Source organism: Physeter macrocephalus, chromosome 6, assembly GCF_002837175.3.
Source record: "Physeter macrocephalus isolate SW-GA chromosome 6, ASM283717v5, whole genome shotgun sequence".
In the NCBI taxonomy this organism is placed as follows: Eukaryota; Metazoa; Chordata; class Mammalia; order Artiodactyla; family Physeteridae; genus Physeter; species Physeter macrocephalus.
The window spans coordinates 46,229,706-46,246,002 of record NC_041219.1 but is presented as its reverse complement, the minus strand read 5'-3'; the positions used below and the strand labels follow the sequence as shown (position 1 = coordinate 46,246,002).

Here is a 16,297-nt window from a genome sequence, read left to right as displayed (position 1 = left end):
TAGACCCAGGGTTGGAAGAGCAAACAAACCACACTAAACTATTCTTTTGTCAGTAATTTGTCTCAAAGTGGGAAGGTCAATGGGGAGGGCAGTGGGGATGGTCCGTGTTTTCAAGAGTGGGAGAATGATGTTTAAACACAAAAATAAATTTTTTTCATTTCCAGAAACACTATTTATTTATTATTTTTAAGATTTTTATCTTTTGGGGGGGTTGAAATTGGCACACGCCCCAAGGTCACAGCTGCGTCCTGGGTCACTGTGGCCGGTGAGAGCCCCAAGCATCCCACTAAGTGGCTCAGCCGGCAGGGTCAAGGGATGGCCGCCTCTGCGCATGTTTCAGGCAGCTGTGCCCTGACCCCCAGGACAGATAGGACGGAAACCTAAGCTGTAGGAGTGGACACAGGGAGGGACAGTGACAGGTATGATCGTGTGAGGTAAGCTGACCAGGAACACCCACTCCACCCTTTTTTCTTTTGCTTTCATTTTTATAAAGGAAAAGGGGGCCTGTCGGTTGAGCAGTCCCATGCTACATGATTCTTTATGTTGTATTGTTTTGTTTTGTTTTGTAAATTGTACAGTTTTTAAATATCTGAGTTTTAAAAAAAGAAGAAAAAGTACAAAAAAAATCTTGTTAAGGCCTTAAGAAGGGGTTAGTGCATCTTTCAGGGGTCACTCTGCCGTGGGGATAAAATAGCTGTTTCACAAACAGTTTTATTTAAAAAACAAAACAAAAAAAATCAAAAAAAATAATAAACTTCATTTTAACCTTGTTTCCTTTTTTGTTTAAAGCAAATGCGTCTCTTTCTCCTCCCATCCCAGTCCCCAGGGTGGCTCTGGTTATGCTGCAGGGGCGGCTGCCAGCTCACTGGTCCAGCCGTCCTGGCCTCCCACAGGCCCCGCAGCCCTTCCAGCAGAGCCTGGAATGAAACAAACCGAGCACTCCTGCCGCTCGCCCTCGAGTGTGAAACTCAGCCACGTATGGGGATGGCCAGATTGCTTAAGTTGATATGAGGACGTATTTCCAATCAACATTAATTTTAAAGGTTATTAAAAGATAATGCAATGTTAACAGACTTTAGAGAACACTAATAATACTGGAAGGAATGTTGTGAAGTAGAAATAAGCGATTATAAATGAGTTCTTGTGTGCTCATCAGTTTGAGGCTGCAGAAATGGCAGATTAATTTTGTTATAATAGCTACATCAAGCAGTGCAGTCCATTTATAATTTTGCTCTGCTGTGTGGGTGGGTGTGCTGTGTGGGCCACGGAACCTGCGTAGAAATGACAGCTTTTTGAGCTCCTTGGCTTCCCATCTGGTCTTGACTTGGCATTAACACAGTTCAAATGAAACTGATAGATTTCAGGTGTTGAGAACTAAACCACAAAACTTGGAAGATACGCATCTTAAGGAAAATATTTTCCTGACAGCAAATGGTTCTTCATCATTTTGCCTTTTGTTCTTCTGTCCTCTTTTGACTTGACTTGCTGATGATACTCTTGAGTAAGGCACTTTTGATGGTTCCTCAAACTGGCTACTGAAATGACCGTTAACTGGGGAGTGGCCCTGTTCCAGGCTCCACTCCTGACTCTGGCTTTCCCGGTTCTGCAGGAAGCCTCAGCTGTTCATGTGCCTTTCAACTCCTGCCACTTTTGAGCTCTATGTATTTTTTAACAGACTTTATTTTCTAGAGCAGCTTGAGGTTCATAGCAGTGTTAAGCAAAAGGTACGACAGTTTCCCTCGTATGCTCTGCCCCCACACACGTGCACAGCCTCCCCCAGTATCAGCGTTACCCACCAAAGTGGTGCTTTTTCTTTATGACTGGTGAACTTACATTGACACATCATTGTCACCCAGAGCCCATAGTTTACGTTAGGCTTCACTCTTGGTGGTGTACATTCTGTGGGTTTAGACAAACGTTTAATGACTTGTATCCACCATTATAGTATCATGCAGAGTAGTTTCACTGCCCTAAAAATTCTCTGTGCTCCCCCTCTTCATCCCTCCCTCCCCTGAGCCCTGGCAACCACTGATTGTTCACTGTCTCCATAGTTTTTGCCTTTTCCAGAATGTCATATAGTTGGAGTTACACAGTATGTAGTCTTTTCAGATTGGCTTCTTTCATTTGGTAATAGGCCTTTAAGCTTCCTCCTCCATGAAAGGTTCCTCTTTTCATGGCTTGTTAGCTCATTTCTTTTTTAGTGCTGAAGAATATTCTATTGCCTGGACATACCACAGTTTATCCATTCACCTACTGAAAGACATCTTGGTTTCTCCAAGTTTTGGCAATTATGAATAAAACGGCTATAAACGTCAGTGTACAGGTTTTTTTGTAAGGAATGGCCCAACTGTCTTCCACAGTGGCTGTACCATTTTACATTCTCCCCTGCAGTGAATGAGACTTCCTGCTGCTCCACATCCTGGTCAGCATTCAGTGTTCTCAGTGTTCTGGATGTTGACCACTCATAGGTGTGCAGTGGTGGTGTGTTTTTTTAAAGTAATTTTTACGCCGTGGTTTAAAAACACAGCAAAACTACCATCTTAACCGGTAAGTGTACTGTTCAGTAGTGTGAGGCATATTCATATTGTTGCGCAGCCGAGCTCCGGAACTTTTTCATCTTGTCCAGCCAAAGCCCTGTTCCCGGAAAACTACGGGAATGGCCCGCCCGCCGCCCGCCGCCCGCTCGCTCGCTCGCCCTCGCCCGTGGCGCTCCGCGACCACGCCCCCCTCCCCCCGGCGGCTGCCGGGCCGGCCCTCCACCTGGATCCCAGCGGGGCCCAGGTTGGTCTACCTCGAGTCAGATACCAGCTCCCACTTATGTCCCCCGGGAGGAGCGGGAATTGAGGGGTTTCTTCCGCGGGCTTGGCCATGCCGCGGGGGAGGGGGAGGGGAGCGAGCAAAATGCCACCAACTTTCCAGCGCCCTTTCTGGGAGCTGCAGCTCCCTACTTGCTTTCTAGAGCGCTCTCCAAGGGGTTTGCTCTGCATCGCCTTGGGGTCCCAGGGCTGGGTCTCCGTGCTTGGGGGCCCCAGGGCCTGGCGCTTTCTGGTCCTTCATCTTGCTGACGTCACCCAGGACTCAGTCTCAGGTCGCAGTGTCCAGTTGGGCCTTCCCTGCGCCTGCGAACACCTGTGACACGGAGATTGGGGGAGGGGAGGGAATGGGGGGCTCATCCCTCTAGCACCAGCAGCTTCACCAGAGCAGAAACCAGCAAGAGCAGGCTGAGTATGTTTCTAAAATAATAAATTTCAGTAACTTAAATGCTGGCCCTCATAGAAGTTTGTCCACTGTAGCGCAGTGGCTCAGAGCATGAGTTTTGAGATAGACCCTAATGGTGCTCTGTGACTTTGACCCCGTGATCCCTGAGGCTCCGTGCCTTGGGGACCATAAAGCCACCTACCTACCTTACAGGGTGTGGGGAGGATGGGGAGTGAACAGCAGTGCCCGGCATGTGAGTGTGCACCGTGATTGAAAAAGGCCGTTGGCCTCACGATCACAGGCTTTCCTCAAGGCCTGTCCTGGGCAATAGGCCCCCAGTAACGGGAGGGCACTGCCTGAATTACAGGCATGTCTGTCACTGCCCTTCGTATGTCCATTAGAGTGACTGTTTGGGGAGGGCATGACACATCCAAAACAAAGGGTAGGTGCGATTTATCGAGGGCCACTGTGACAAACCTGTGATGGACCATCCTGCCAGCCCAACTACCACCACCTGCTTCTCTGGCTGGCTGAGCCCCAGTGAAAGACCACAGGCTGGATCTGAGAAGACCCCAGGGTGCCCATGGGTCTTACCCTCTCAGTCTTTTGAGTGGCCTCAAAACTGGTCTCCCCTTCTCTTTGAGGCCCAAGAACCCCGGTTTCCCACAATCCAGTCCTCTGCCGGACTTGCAAAGCCCCAGCCTCAAGTTGCCCCCGTCCTGCTGTTTTGCATTGGTGCTTTAGTCCCGCTGCCAGGTCACCTTGGCTTGCAGAGCCAAGCCAGCCAAAGTCCTCTGGGAAGTTTTCCCGGAAAGTGTGCTCCAGCCTGGGGCAATGTCCCCACAACCCTCAACGCAATCCCTGCACTGCTAGCCTGGTGTGTCAGCTCTCTGGCTCCCACGCCTCTTGGTCATGAGCACCTTGAAGCAGGGGCCCACCGTCACCTTGCCACCATGCTGCCAGTGCCCAGCCCAGCACCCAGCACAGGGTGCACCCAGACAGGGTGGGACAGAACCCAAGCCTTGGCCAAGGCAAGATGCAGGAAAGGCCAGATACACTGAGGAAGGCCCAGTCGGGCCCCAGCCAGCTACACCCTCTGGCCCTGGGGCTGGCAGGAGAGTGGAGATGTGGGAATTTGGAAGGGGAGGAGCAGCTTGCACAAACCAAGCAGGGATTGCAAATGTTGAAAGCCAATACCTGAAGACCACAAGCACTCTGTGTTGTCCTGCACCCGGAGAAGAACCTGGTCCTCTCCCCGTTGGGGAGTGAGATGGGAGGGAGGGAACGGGGGTGTCGGGGTACGGGAGTGGGGAGTGCCTCCTCCAGGCTCTCCTTAAGCTAGGGGCGAGCACCTCCAGGACCCTGGAATACTCCAGCTGTTTTCAGAAAGAGAGGTTGTCTCACATACCCCTGGGATGGGTGAGGGGGCTTGACCCCTACCCAGGAAGTGCCACAGTTCCAGCCTGGAGGTGGCACACACTGGTGCAGGGTGGTACCAAGGTTTGCACATTTCGTTGAGGACTGGAGCCACTGAAGGGGACCAGAGAGTCAGGATTGGAAGGTGTGGGGCTGGAGCCAGGGTGGCCTGGACCCATGGAGAGGGAGGAGGCCGGCAAAGGGAGAGGCCTGAGAATCCCTTCTTTGTGGTCCTCAGCAGGCCTGTGAGGGTGTAAAGAAATTACATCCCCATCTGGTATCCATGCCCTTGTCTTCTAGAGTTTGAACAGCTGATGTTCAAGGACAAATCAAGGAGGAGGAAGCAGGCCCACTCCTCTGAGGACAGTCACAGCCTATGCTAAGCCACGCTAGTACCCTGAGCTTGCTGGCAGTCCAGTCAACAAGGTAAAGTGCCCACCTCACATGTCTCCAAGTTAGGAAATGGGCACAGACACGAAGGAGATTCATCACCTGGGAGGCCACAAGAGGTAGAAGGTCCAAGGACCAATTTGTAACAAACTTAGGAAAGGGTCTCTGGGCCATCAGACCAGCTGGTCATGTGACTAGGGAGCTCTGAAGACAATCCTGCCGCCTCCCCACCCCCATATTCAAACTTGTCATGGCCACAACCAGGTGGAAACAGGCAGAAACCAAGGAAGCTGAGCCAGCGGCCAGCCAGGTGAAGGCCCCCAGCATCACTGCGAGCAGCCTCGAGGTGGGAGGAGGTGGGTTGGGTCCAGGCAACCACTGAGAACTGCGAGGACTTGGTGCTGGGTCGACCTGTGCAAGCGTGCAAGTGGTACATATGTGTTAATGTGTCTGGCTTTGTGGGTGTGTAAGTTGCATGTGAGCATGTAAGTAGGCAGTATGTGAATGTGTGTTAAGTGTGGTTTATGAGTGTGTGATTCTGTGTGTGTGTGGAGCATACTAGTGTGAAGTGAGGGGACACCAAGAACTTTATCCCCCTACAGTGGTCTCTCTGATCATTAGGACCTCCCTCCAGCACTGGGCAAGGGCCAGTAACAAACTTGGGAGGTGAAGGCCACTCAGGAGGAGGCAGGTGATACATGGGAGGACAAGGACATGTTCTGGGGATGAAGCTGTGAGCACATTAGAGGGTGTGAGCCTAAAGTGACAGGTGGGTGGCAGGATCAAGTCTGAAGACCCCTGATTCTTCCTTGGAATCGTTACAGAGCTGGGGAGTCAGGCTAGGGGGAGGGGAGGGCTTCTTGTGTCCTCCCCCTACCCTCCGTAAGCACGTGGAGAGGGCAGGAGAGACAGTGGCCATCTGTGCACCTGACTTTCCCTGACCTCTCCCTGCACCCTCTGGCAGCACACTCTCCCTGGCAGGTTGGCTCAGGGAAGAGGGCAAAAGCCAGTCTCAGCTCCTTTTATAAAGAAGACCCAGACTGGTTGAGCCCTGGAGGTGCAGGGAGAGTGCCCTGCCTGGCCTAGTCCTAGGTGTCTGATGTGGTGAGGAGCCCAGTGCACACTGAGGCAGCCATGCTGCTGACTGGGGATACACTGGCGACCCTGGCCGTGGCCGTGGCCGTCTTCCTGCTCTTGGTGGACTAGATGCACCGGCACTCACGTTGGGCCGCACACTACCCACCAGGTCCCGTGCCGCTGCCTGGGCTGGGTAACCTGCTGCAGGTGAACTTCCAAGACCCACTTCTCAGCTTTAGCCAGGTGAGGAAGGTGGGGGTGGGAAGTCGGCAGCGGAGGTCCTAGGGACCCCACCGAGCAGCAGACAGCGGGTGGTGGGTGAAGTCACAGGCTGGGAAAGGAACTGGGCCAAGAGGAGGAGGCAGATTTGAGAGGCTTCCTGAGGGAGGGCATTTGTTCAGGGCCCGAGAACAGTTTGGATTTTCCCAACAGAGGTCCAAGAGGGCAAAGGCCAGGGCGTGGGGGAGTACAACTTGGCAGCAGGCTGGGGATTCAGCTGCCAGCTCTGACATTACGTGAGCCTGAGTCCCTTATGATTACATCAGGAGGAAAGGTCTCGAGAATGGGGGAGAGGAGTCTGGTCTTGAGCCCTATTTAAATCAGGTAGTTGAGGTTGAGAGAGCTACAGTGATCTGGTTCAAATCTTTTGCCACCGTGAGACCTTGGACCTCACTGCTTACCTCTATGAATCTGTTTCTTCACCTGTAAAATGGGATGCTAACTTGGTCTATTGACAACTTTGGTGACCTCTGCACAGTCATAGCTGGGTGGTCTGATCCAACTTGAGGTCCTCGACTGTGGTGGATGTAATTAACCCCCAGGCTCACAAGACTGGATAAAATCTTTGCACCCCCTCGCTCCTGGTGGGGGCCCAGGGTTCCCGCAGGGCTCACGCCGTGAGGCTGGGCCCTCAGCCTGGCAGGGCCTGGGCTTGACAAACGCCCTCGACCTTCGGCCTGCAGCTGCGGCGCCGCTTCGGGGACGTGTTCAGCCTGCAGCAGGTCTGGACTCCCGTCGTCGTGCTCAACGGGCTGGCGGCTGTGCGAGAGGCGCTGGTGTACCGCAGCTAGGACACCTCCGACCGCCCACCTGCGACAGTCTACGAGCACCTGGGTTACGGGCCGCGCTCGGAAGGCAAGCGGAGGAGGGGGCAGACCGCGTCCCGGCGGGTTCTGGGCCAGCAGTGACCCGATACCGGCAAGGCCAAGCGGACGGAGGGTCGCGGACATTCGGTGCAGGGAAGAGCCAGCGAATATGAAGGGGCAGCAGGAGGAGAAAGGAGTCTGTGCCAAGGGTCGGGGGAGGAAGAATGCAGGAGAGGCAGGGGGCGGGGCCTTACAGAGAGAGGGCGGCCCAGGGCCATCGCGGGCACGAACGGGAGGTCAGGGTGGGCAGGAATGAGGACAAAGTCAGAGTGGGCGGGGCGGGGCCGGGCCAGGACCTTCCCCGAAGGGGAAAGGGGGTCCCGGTGGGCACAGTAAAAATTGGAGCCAAGACCTGACCCACCCTAGCAGGGGAGAGTAGGCGAGCAATGCGGGCGGGCAGAGAGTGGCACCGGTCCCCAGCTGGAAGGGGGTGTCAAAGTGGGCGGGATTTGTTTGGGAGGGGAGGGTGAGGTTGGTGTGGGCGGAGCGGGGGGGCGAGGCCTGCCCCCAAAGGGGGCGGGGCTGTGTGAGCAGAACACCGGGAGGGGCGGGCCGAGGAGGACCGGCGAGCCCGCCAGCGCTGTGGGCGAGCAGAAGGCGGGGCCGGGACACACCCGAGCCACGCCCACGTGCCCGCTCCGCCCCCAGGAGTGACCCTGGCGCGCTATGGGAAAGCCTGGCGCGAGCAGCGGCGCTTCTCCTTGTCCACCCTGCGCAACTTCGGCCTGGGCAAGAAGTCGCTGGAGCAGTTGGTGACCGAGGAGGCCTCGTGCCTCTGTGCCGCCTTCGCCGATCAGGCCGGTGGGTGCTGAGGGACAGGGAGCAGGTTTGGAGAGGCTGGGGAAGAGGAGATGGAGGCGACGCCCTGACTTGCACCGTTCCCTCCCAGGACGCCCCTTCAGCCCCAACGCCCTCCTGAATAAAGCGGTGAGCAACGTGATCGCCTCCCTGACCTTCGGGAGCCGCTTCGAGTACAACGACCTTCGCATCCTCAAGCTATTGGACATATTGGAGGATGGACTGAAGGAGGAGCTTGGCTTCGTGCGCCAGGTGCGGGAAGGGAGCTTCATAGAGGAGGCCTCCGTCCTGCAAAGGGCCTCCCCGGAGGAGGATTTGCGTAGAAGCCAGAGGAGGAAAGGGCATTCCGGGAGAGGAAACAGCAAGGGAAAAGGCCTGGAAGTGGGGAAATGACAGACAACACAGATGGGAGAGGCGGGGCGAGGGTCAGCGGGCTTAGGGGAGGGAGGGTTCCTTCATTGGAAGGCATCGACACCCATGAGATGTAGACTTTAGGTTTATCTTTCTGGGCCCAGGGACAGGAGAGAGGAGTGAGGCCTGCACTTAGGGAGGAACAAGGTCAATAGTGGGGACATCCTGGAGGAGGCTAGGACCTGACTGGTCCAGGTGAAAGCCTGAGCACCACAAGGTCCCAGGGCCCCAAAGCTGTGACCCCCCCCCACACACACACACAGGTGCTGGAAGCAATCCCCGCGCTCCTGCGTATCCCAGGGCTGGCTGCCAAGGTCTTCCCGGGGCAGAGGGCCTTCATGGCTCTGATTGATGAGCTGGTCACCGAGCACAGGATGACCCGGGACCGGGCCCAGCCACCCCGAGACCTGACTGACGCCTTCTTGGACGAGGTGGAGAAGGTGAGGTTGGTTGAGGGTTGAGGGCCCCGTGAGGCAAGCGCAGGCCTGTGTATCACCCAGTGATCAGACACCTGGGCTGACAGGAGCAGAGTGGGAGGCCATTTGGAGGCTCCCTCCCTCTGTCCCTGCGCTTACCTTCTCTGCGTGGCCCAGGCCAAGGGGAACCCCGAGAGCAGCTTCAACGATGAGAACCTGCGCCTGGTGGTGTCTGACCTCTTCTCTGCCGGGATGATCACCACCTCGACCACGCTGGCCTGGGCCCTCCTCCTCATGATCCTGCACCCAGACGTGCAGCGTGAGCCTAGCCCGAGGGGCCAGGTGGGATGGGTGAGGGAGGAAAGGGACGGCCTGAGGCCCCTGAGCTTGGTGGGTTTGGCCACCAGCAGCAGCTCTGTGCAGAGGTCACAGTGACCTCCTCCTCCGAGTCGGCACAGCCCTACTACACAGGAGTCAGGAGGAGGTCAGAGCCCAGCCCTCGGGTCTGACCACTATGAGGATGCTTGTTTTTCCAGGACGTGTCCAACAGGAAGTCGATGAAGTGATAGGGCAGGGGAGGCGACCAGAGATGGGGGATCAGGCCCTCATGCCCTTCACCATGGCCGTGGTCCATGAGGTGCAGCGCTTTGGGGACATCATCCCACTGGGCCTGCCCCACATGACATCCCGTGACATCGAAGTTCAGGGCTTCCTCATCCCAAAGGCAGGCCTGCGGCTCTCCTCACCCCAGCTCAGCACCACCTGCCACCTGGTAGCCCCAACGTGGGCATTGCCAGGTGGGGTCAGGACTGGAATCCTCCTTTCCACAGGCACTGAATGTCCCAGGCTGGGTGGTTGTGAGGGTGAGAGCAGAGGCAGGCTGGCCCTGTCCATTCAGAGCCCGTAGTCGGGTAGGAAGAAAAACTAAAGCGTGTCACAGAGTGTCAGAGGAGCCCGTTCACCAAGGGACAGGCAGCAGTAAGGGCACCCATGGGAGGCAAGTCACTTACCTGCCGTGGGGACAGGGAGGGTGCCGAGCAGCTTCTTGGGCTGAGGGTTACTTGAAGAGTCCGGGTGTGTGCCAGGCAGAGGGTGTGTGCCCGTGTGTGTTTGGTCGCAGGGGTCCAGGCACCCCCCAGTCCAGACCCCACCCATGCCAGACATTTCCTGCCAGGGGACGACGCTCATCACCAACCTGTCATCAGTGCTGAAGGACGAGACCATCTGGAAGAAGCCCTTCCACTTCCACCCGGAGCACTTCCTGGATGCCCAGGGCTGCTTCGTCAAGCAGGAGGCCTTCATACCCTTCTCAGCAGGTACCCGTGGGGTGCCCGGTTTGCTTACCTGTCCTGAGGGAGTCTTGGAGGGGTGGAGCCCAGGCCCCCAGGCTCAGAGAGCCCCCATGCCCACCCACAGGCCACCGCTCGTGCCCTGCGGAGCCCCTCGCCCGCATGGAGCTCTTCCTCTTCTTCACCAGCCTCCTGCAGCACTTCAGCTTCTCAGTGCCCGCTGGGCAGCCCCGCCCCAGTAGCCACGGTGTCTAGGCCTTCCTGGTGACCCCATCCCCCTACCAGCTCCGTGCTCTGCCCCGCTAGAGGTGGGCACCAAGACCCCAACCCACTCCTCAGCAGTAGCCCTGATGTAAAATAAACCAGTCTGGTGGCTCCAACCTGGCTTGAGTCCCACCCGGGGCCCCTGACCGGCCCCTTGGCGCTCATGGGGCCTCGGCAGCCTCCCCAGATCCAGCCCCTACCCCTGCCTGATCCATCCTTGCCTGGCATTTGACCCCATTTGAGAGATGGGTATACCGAGGCTCACAGGTGACACCTTACCCCCTAGTCACCCTTGGAGACCCAATACTGGTTACTTGGGTTAGTGACAAAGTCTATAAATAGGTCCTGGCTTCTGCTGGAAGGAACTAGAATAGGCTGGTGAGAGATTTCAGGCCCCAGTGGGGATGAGGAGGGCCCCACTCAACCTGGATGCCCGCATTTCAGGCCCAGCCACCCTCAGCTTGCACCACAGGCCAGCAGCTCAGCCAGCACCATCAAGTCTGCTGCCCCAAAAGGTGGCGACCTCAGGGATGGCTGGGAAGCAATATGCTGGGTTAGCACCCACAGCTCGGTCTTCAGATGCCAGAGCTCTCCCTGGGAAGCCTGATGGCAGCCCAGGAGTGAGCCACCTCCCTGGGCCTCTTAGTCACCCCAAGATAGGATGGGCCCCCTTTCCCTGCCCCTTAGGGATGCTCATCTCTCAGCCCCTGCCCAATAGGAGTTGCCACTCACGCCACGCTGGAGTGGGAGGAGAACACTCTTCTAGGCTCCAACCCGGGGCTCCGTCCTCTGAGTGGCCAGGTCAGGCCGGGCGCTCGGGAGGCTTGGCAGGGGCCGGGAATGAGCCCCGGTGGGCCGCAGGCATGCCCTAGGGACAGGGGTCAACCTTGGACCCATGTAACAATGGGGCGGCCAGGACAGAAGGAGGCCACGTGGGGAGCTCGGAGGAGGACACCCTGGCTCTAGGCCTCGCTCTGCTGCGACACTGGGTGACCTCAGGCTTCTCTTCCCCTTCAGCCAATGAGAAGCTTGCACCAGACAGCTGCTGGGGTCTGTCTTCCTGCTCTGACTCTGAGGCTGGGACCTCATTAGCCTGGAGCCCTAGCTGAGGGCGGGGACGGCCACCATCTACCTGTGCCCACCACCCCGACAGTTTGTTCTGGCCTCTAAGCACGCACAGGCACCACCCAAGGGCTTCTAATGACTCTGCTTACCTGAGTCATAAGCAGACTTCCTGGTGCATTTAGGTTAGCAGCTTGGGGACGACACACACCCACGGCAGAAGCGCCGCCCCCAGCCAGGCCACTTTTGCCTTCATGACCGTGAGCTCCACAGCTCTTAGCATTCAGGGGACTTGGCCTCTCCCTTGGCGCTGAGTCAGAAGACCAGCCAGGGCCCCGTTCAGTCTCCAGCGTATCCCCTGTCGTGGGCTTAGTGGCAGGAGGTGGTGTTCCTGCAGCTTATTGGAACAGGGAGCGTGGATGAAACCTCACTGAGTTTGTGGAAACTTGAGGCCCCTGAAAGGAGGCAGCCAGGCCTGCAGAAGCAGCAGCTGTGGATTTATTGGATGTTTTGTCATCCGTGGCTCTGAGTCCTGGGGATTGTCAGAGGCTGGGCACCAGCCCGGCCAGAGCTTCCTCAGGAGCTGGGGGACCCGGCCCCCAGGCCTCTCCTCCGTGAGGTCCACCTCAGAAGCCTCTAAAAAGCACAAACAGACATGCCCTGTGGGTTCCTTGCTGGGAGGAACCTTTCCCCGGGGCCAGGTACTCTCTGGAGCCAGGGGAGCAGGTCAGCGTTGATATAAGGCTAGGCATTCCTCCAGCCCAAGCGCAGTGGCCTCAAGTCCTGCCAACCCAAGAAGGAAGCAGGAGGCGGGGCGGGGGGCTCATCAGGAAAGACAGGGCAGCTGGCTACCTGGGTTTCTTCCCTCCCCTCCCTGGGGCAGGAGGGTCAGGGAGGAGCTCGGCTGTCTGTGGCCTCTGCAGGGTCACTGAGCTTAGAGAGGAGGGCAGCCCTGCTACAGCAGGGTGGGGTCAGTTGTCTTACCAGAAGTATATGCAGCAATCTCCTTTCGGACCGTTTTATTTTCCTGGCAGGGAAGAAGGGGGACGGTGGTAGGATGAGACAGGCTCTACATTGTGCGGATGGGGAAATAGGCCTCACTTCACAGGAAGTCAGGGGAGGCCAGGATTCAGATCTACTCTCTGCTCAGGCCATGTCTACTCCTCTCAGCTCCTCACAGCGCTGTTGCTCGACTGAGATGTTCGGCTCAGTCATCTTGGGGGGGCCCCAGCCCCCGCCCCCCATCGTCCTCCTTCCCCAGGGCCTCTCCACTCCACCCTGCAGTGCCCTGGGGCTTCTCAGTAGGACCTATGCTGGGATGTTCCAGTCGAGGCACCAGGCTTCCTTACCTCCCAGCCTGGGGTCCCTGCCACCTCCTCCTCCTCAGATACCTCCTTCCCAGCAGGAATGGGGGAAGGAATGGGGCTGCCTGCTTCCTCTCCTGGGGACCTCATCTCCCCCTCATCCAAAGACAAGGTATCAGTCTCCTCCTTGGGGGCAGCATCATTCAGTCCTCCTGTTGCCTTGGGGGTCATGGCCTGCAGGGAGGGACAAGAGGGCAGAAAGGCCCCCTGACCCCCAACCCCTCTCCCTGTTCTCCATACCTGGAGTGTGTGTAGTTCTTTGTTTTTCCCGGGAAGCCCCTCCCTTCTCAGCTCGCGCTGTGGTAGGGTTGTAGGTTTCCTAGAGGGGCCCTGCCACTCTCCCTGGGACCCCTGGCCATGAGCTGGGGCATCCCTGAGCCTCAGGGAGCTCTGACAGGAGCCAGCCCTGGCCCCGGGCCCTTCCAGGGCAGGCCTCACTTACCTCAGTCTTGCTTCTCCCCACTCCTGACTCTGCGTCTCTGCAGAGGGAAACAGGGGAGGTGACATTCAGCTGTGAGTGTCTGGGAGTCTTTCCCCGCCTGGCCCATCCTCTTATTGTGTGTGCCTACCGAGGGTGCCCAGGACGACCACCCCACCCCAGGGGGACAGGGGTCCCCAGCCCTTACCCACCTGAGCGGTCACAGGGTAGCATTTATCCATCAGTCCCCACACTGGCCTTAAGGTCTCCCCTAAGGGCTGCATGACAAGGAGAAAGAGAGAGAGAAGGAAGGCTGAGGTGACATATTAAGGGCTCAGCTATGTACTAGTCCACTGTCAATGCCTGCTGCGAAGACGCCTAAAGACTACCAAGGATTTAAGGAAAACGTCACACAAACAATAATTGATGGCTTTAGAAAGATAAACTTTGCATTTACAAAACAAGTGTAGGTGCTAAAATAGAAATGTTCAAACAACAATCTCTAATTCTTTAAAAACAAATATGATATTATAATAGGAATTAAAAATTAAAGATTAAAAATCCAGTCAAATTGTAGAAGGTGAAGAATAGAGAGAAGAGAGCAGGAGGTCCAACAGCTAAATCATAGATCTTTCTGGAGGAGGGAACAGAGACAACTAACTGGGGTGGCAGGGAGAGATATAAATATGTTCAGTTTTTACCAAGACAATTTCCCAAAGATGAGCGACATGAGTTTCCAGAAGAGAAGGAATCGCCAAGTGTCCAGGACAATGGATGAAGGAGACCCACCCCAGATTATGCCATCAATAAATTTCAAAACACTGAGGATGAAGAGAACCTAAAAACTTCCAGAGATATGAAGAAAAAAGTCTGTTTTAGGAATTCAACTTTCATCAGACTTTTCAACACCAACCCTTTGAAGCCAGAAGAAAATGACGAGCTTCATCAAAATCTGTCAGAAAATTATTTCTAGTCTAAAATTCTATACCTAGCCAAACTTAGTTAAATATGAATTAAGACCTTTTCAGATGTGTAGTGTCTCAAGACTACCCCTCAGGAAGCAACTGGAGGTTGTGCTGCCCCCCAAATAAAGAGTAACATCAGCTCCCACATGTGAAAGAAGTGAAGCACTCCCCACAATGACGGTGAAGGGAGGTCCCAGGACAGCTGAGCAGCAGACCTCAGGGACGTCCCGTCCAGATGGAAAGAAGAGGATGGAGGGCTCCATGAGATATGTCTCCAGGGAAACAATCATACGGATAAAACACCTAATTTGTCTAAGTGTATTGCAAGGAGATTAATTTTTTTGGTAGAGAGTTTGGATGAATTAATTATAGGTACAGAGAAAACTAAAATTTAAGAAAAAGAGGAAAAAACAACATTATACACAAAGAGTAATTACAGTACACTACATGACTCAGGAATACTATTTACATAGTTTTAAAATGTAAACCCTCGGGCTTCCCTGGTGGTGCAGTGGTTAAGAATATGCCTGCCAATGCAGGGGACACGGATTCGAGCCCTGGTCTGGGAAGATCCCACATGCCGCAGAGCAACTAAGCCCGTGAGCCACAACTACTGAGCCTGCGCGCTAGAGCCCTCGAGCCACAACTACTGAGCCTGAGCTCTAGAGCCTTCAAGCCACAACTACTGAAGCCCGTGCGCCTAGAGCCCGTGCTCCGCAACAAGAGAAGCCACTGCAGTGAGAAGCCCCGCACTGCAACGAAGAGTAGCCCCCGCTCGCTGCAACTAGAGAAAGCCCGTGTGCAGCAACAAAGACCCAATGCAGCCAAAAATTAATTAATTAATAAAAAAAAACCACAATGTAAATCCTCAATATTGATCTAAATAAAATTACAATACAAGCCTGTTAGAATGACAAAAAAAAGGTAAGTGCTGGAAATGATATGGAACAAATGGACTCTCTCATTCATTGCCAGTGAGAATGCAAAATGGGTGCCAGCCATTTTGGAAAGGTTTTACAGTTTCCTACAAAACTAAATATACGCTTGCCGCATGACCCCACAATCTCACTGCTAGGTATTTACCTAAGTAAAAGGAAAACCTATGTTCATGCAAAACTTGTACACGAACATTTATAGTGGTTTTATCTGTAACTGCCAAAAAACTAGAAACAATCCAAATGTTTCTTCCTTGGTGAATGGACAAACCGTGGTACATTCATGCAATGGACAACTACTCAGCAATAAGAAGGAACAAACACTGCTACACACAACTGGGTGGACCTCAAATGCCTTGTGCTAAGTGAAGGAAACCAGGCTCAAAAGACTACATACTGGGGAATTCCCTGGAGGTCCAGTGGTTAGGACTCTGTGTCTCCACTGCAGGGGGCCCAGGTTCAATCCCTGCTCAGGGAACTAAGATCCCACAATCCTGCTGCACAGCCAAATAAATAAATTAAAAGACTACATACTGGATGTTTTTTTGTTGTTGTTTACTTATTTATTAATTTATTTTACTTCTGGCTGCGCTGGGTCTTTGTTGCAGTGCACGGGCTCAGTACTTGCCCCGCGGCATGTGGAATCTTAGTTCCCCGACCAGGATCGAACCCACGTCCCCTGCGTTGGAAGGCGGATTCTTAACCACTGGACCATCAGGGAAGTCCCTGGATGTTTCCATTTATATGACCATCTTGCAAAGGCAAAACTATGGGACCAGAAAACTGCTCACTGGATGCCAGGGGCTGGGAGTGGGGAAGAGGTTGACTATAAATGAGTACGGGGGAATTTTTTGAAATGATGAAACTGTTCTGTATCCTGGTTGTGGTGGCAATTATACAATTGCATACATTTGTCAAAACTCACAGAACTGCACACTAAAAAGGATGGATTTCACTCTGTATAAATAATACCTTAATTTTTTAAAAATGAGTGAAAATGGGCTTCCCTGGTGGCGCAGTGTTTGAGAGTCCGCCTGCCGATGCAGGGGACGCGGGTTCGTGCCCCGGTCCGGGAGGATCCCACATGCCATGCCGCGGAGCGGCTGGGCCCGTGAGCCATGGCCGCTGAGCCTGCGCGTCCGGAGCCTG

The 16,297-nt window shown here is 54.9% G+C and overlaps 2 protein-coding genes across 2 annotated transcripts in view; one reads left to right on the top strand and one right to left on the bottom strand.

Annotated features, from left to right (window-relative positions):
- The first annotated feature begins 6,138 nt into the window (after window positions 1-6,138).
- On the top strand, window positions 6,139-10,446 carry LOC102987821 (cytochrome P450 2D6). The gene is given in 9 exon segments (XM_024127143.1): window positions 6,139-6,324; window positions 7,044-7,215; window positions 7,875-8,027; window positions 8,116-8,276; window positions 8,699-8,875; window positions 9,029-9,170; window positions 9,388-9,575; window positions 10,026-10,167; window positions 10,268-10,446. Coding segments are annotated over 9 exon segments (1,500 nt in total).
- A 1,394-nt stretch (window positions 10,447-11,840) lies between these two features.
- Window positions 11,841-16,297, bottom strand: part of LOC112065880 (uncharacterized) — a 59,320-nt gene continuing 54,863 nt past the window's right edge. The window contains exons 2-6 of the mRNA XM_024127142.2: window positions 13,461-13,526; window positions 13,281-13,309; window positions 12,816-13,014; window positions 12,451-12,493; window positions 11,841-12,102 (exon numbers count right to left, since the gene is read on the bottom strand). Coding sequence (XP_023982910.2) covers window positions 11,894-12,102; window positions 12,451-12,493; window positions 12,816-13,014; window positions 13,281-13,309; window positions 13,461-13,526 — 546 coding nt within the window. The 3' untranslated portion in view covers window positions 11,841-11,893. The remainder of the gene's footprint in view (window positions 12,103-12,450; window positions 12,494-12,815; window positions 13,015-13,280; window positions 13,310-13,460; window positions 13,527-16,297) is intronic.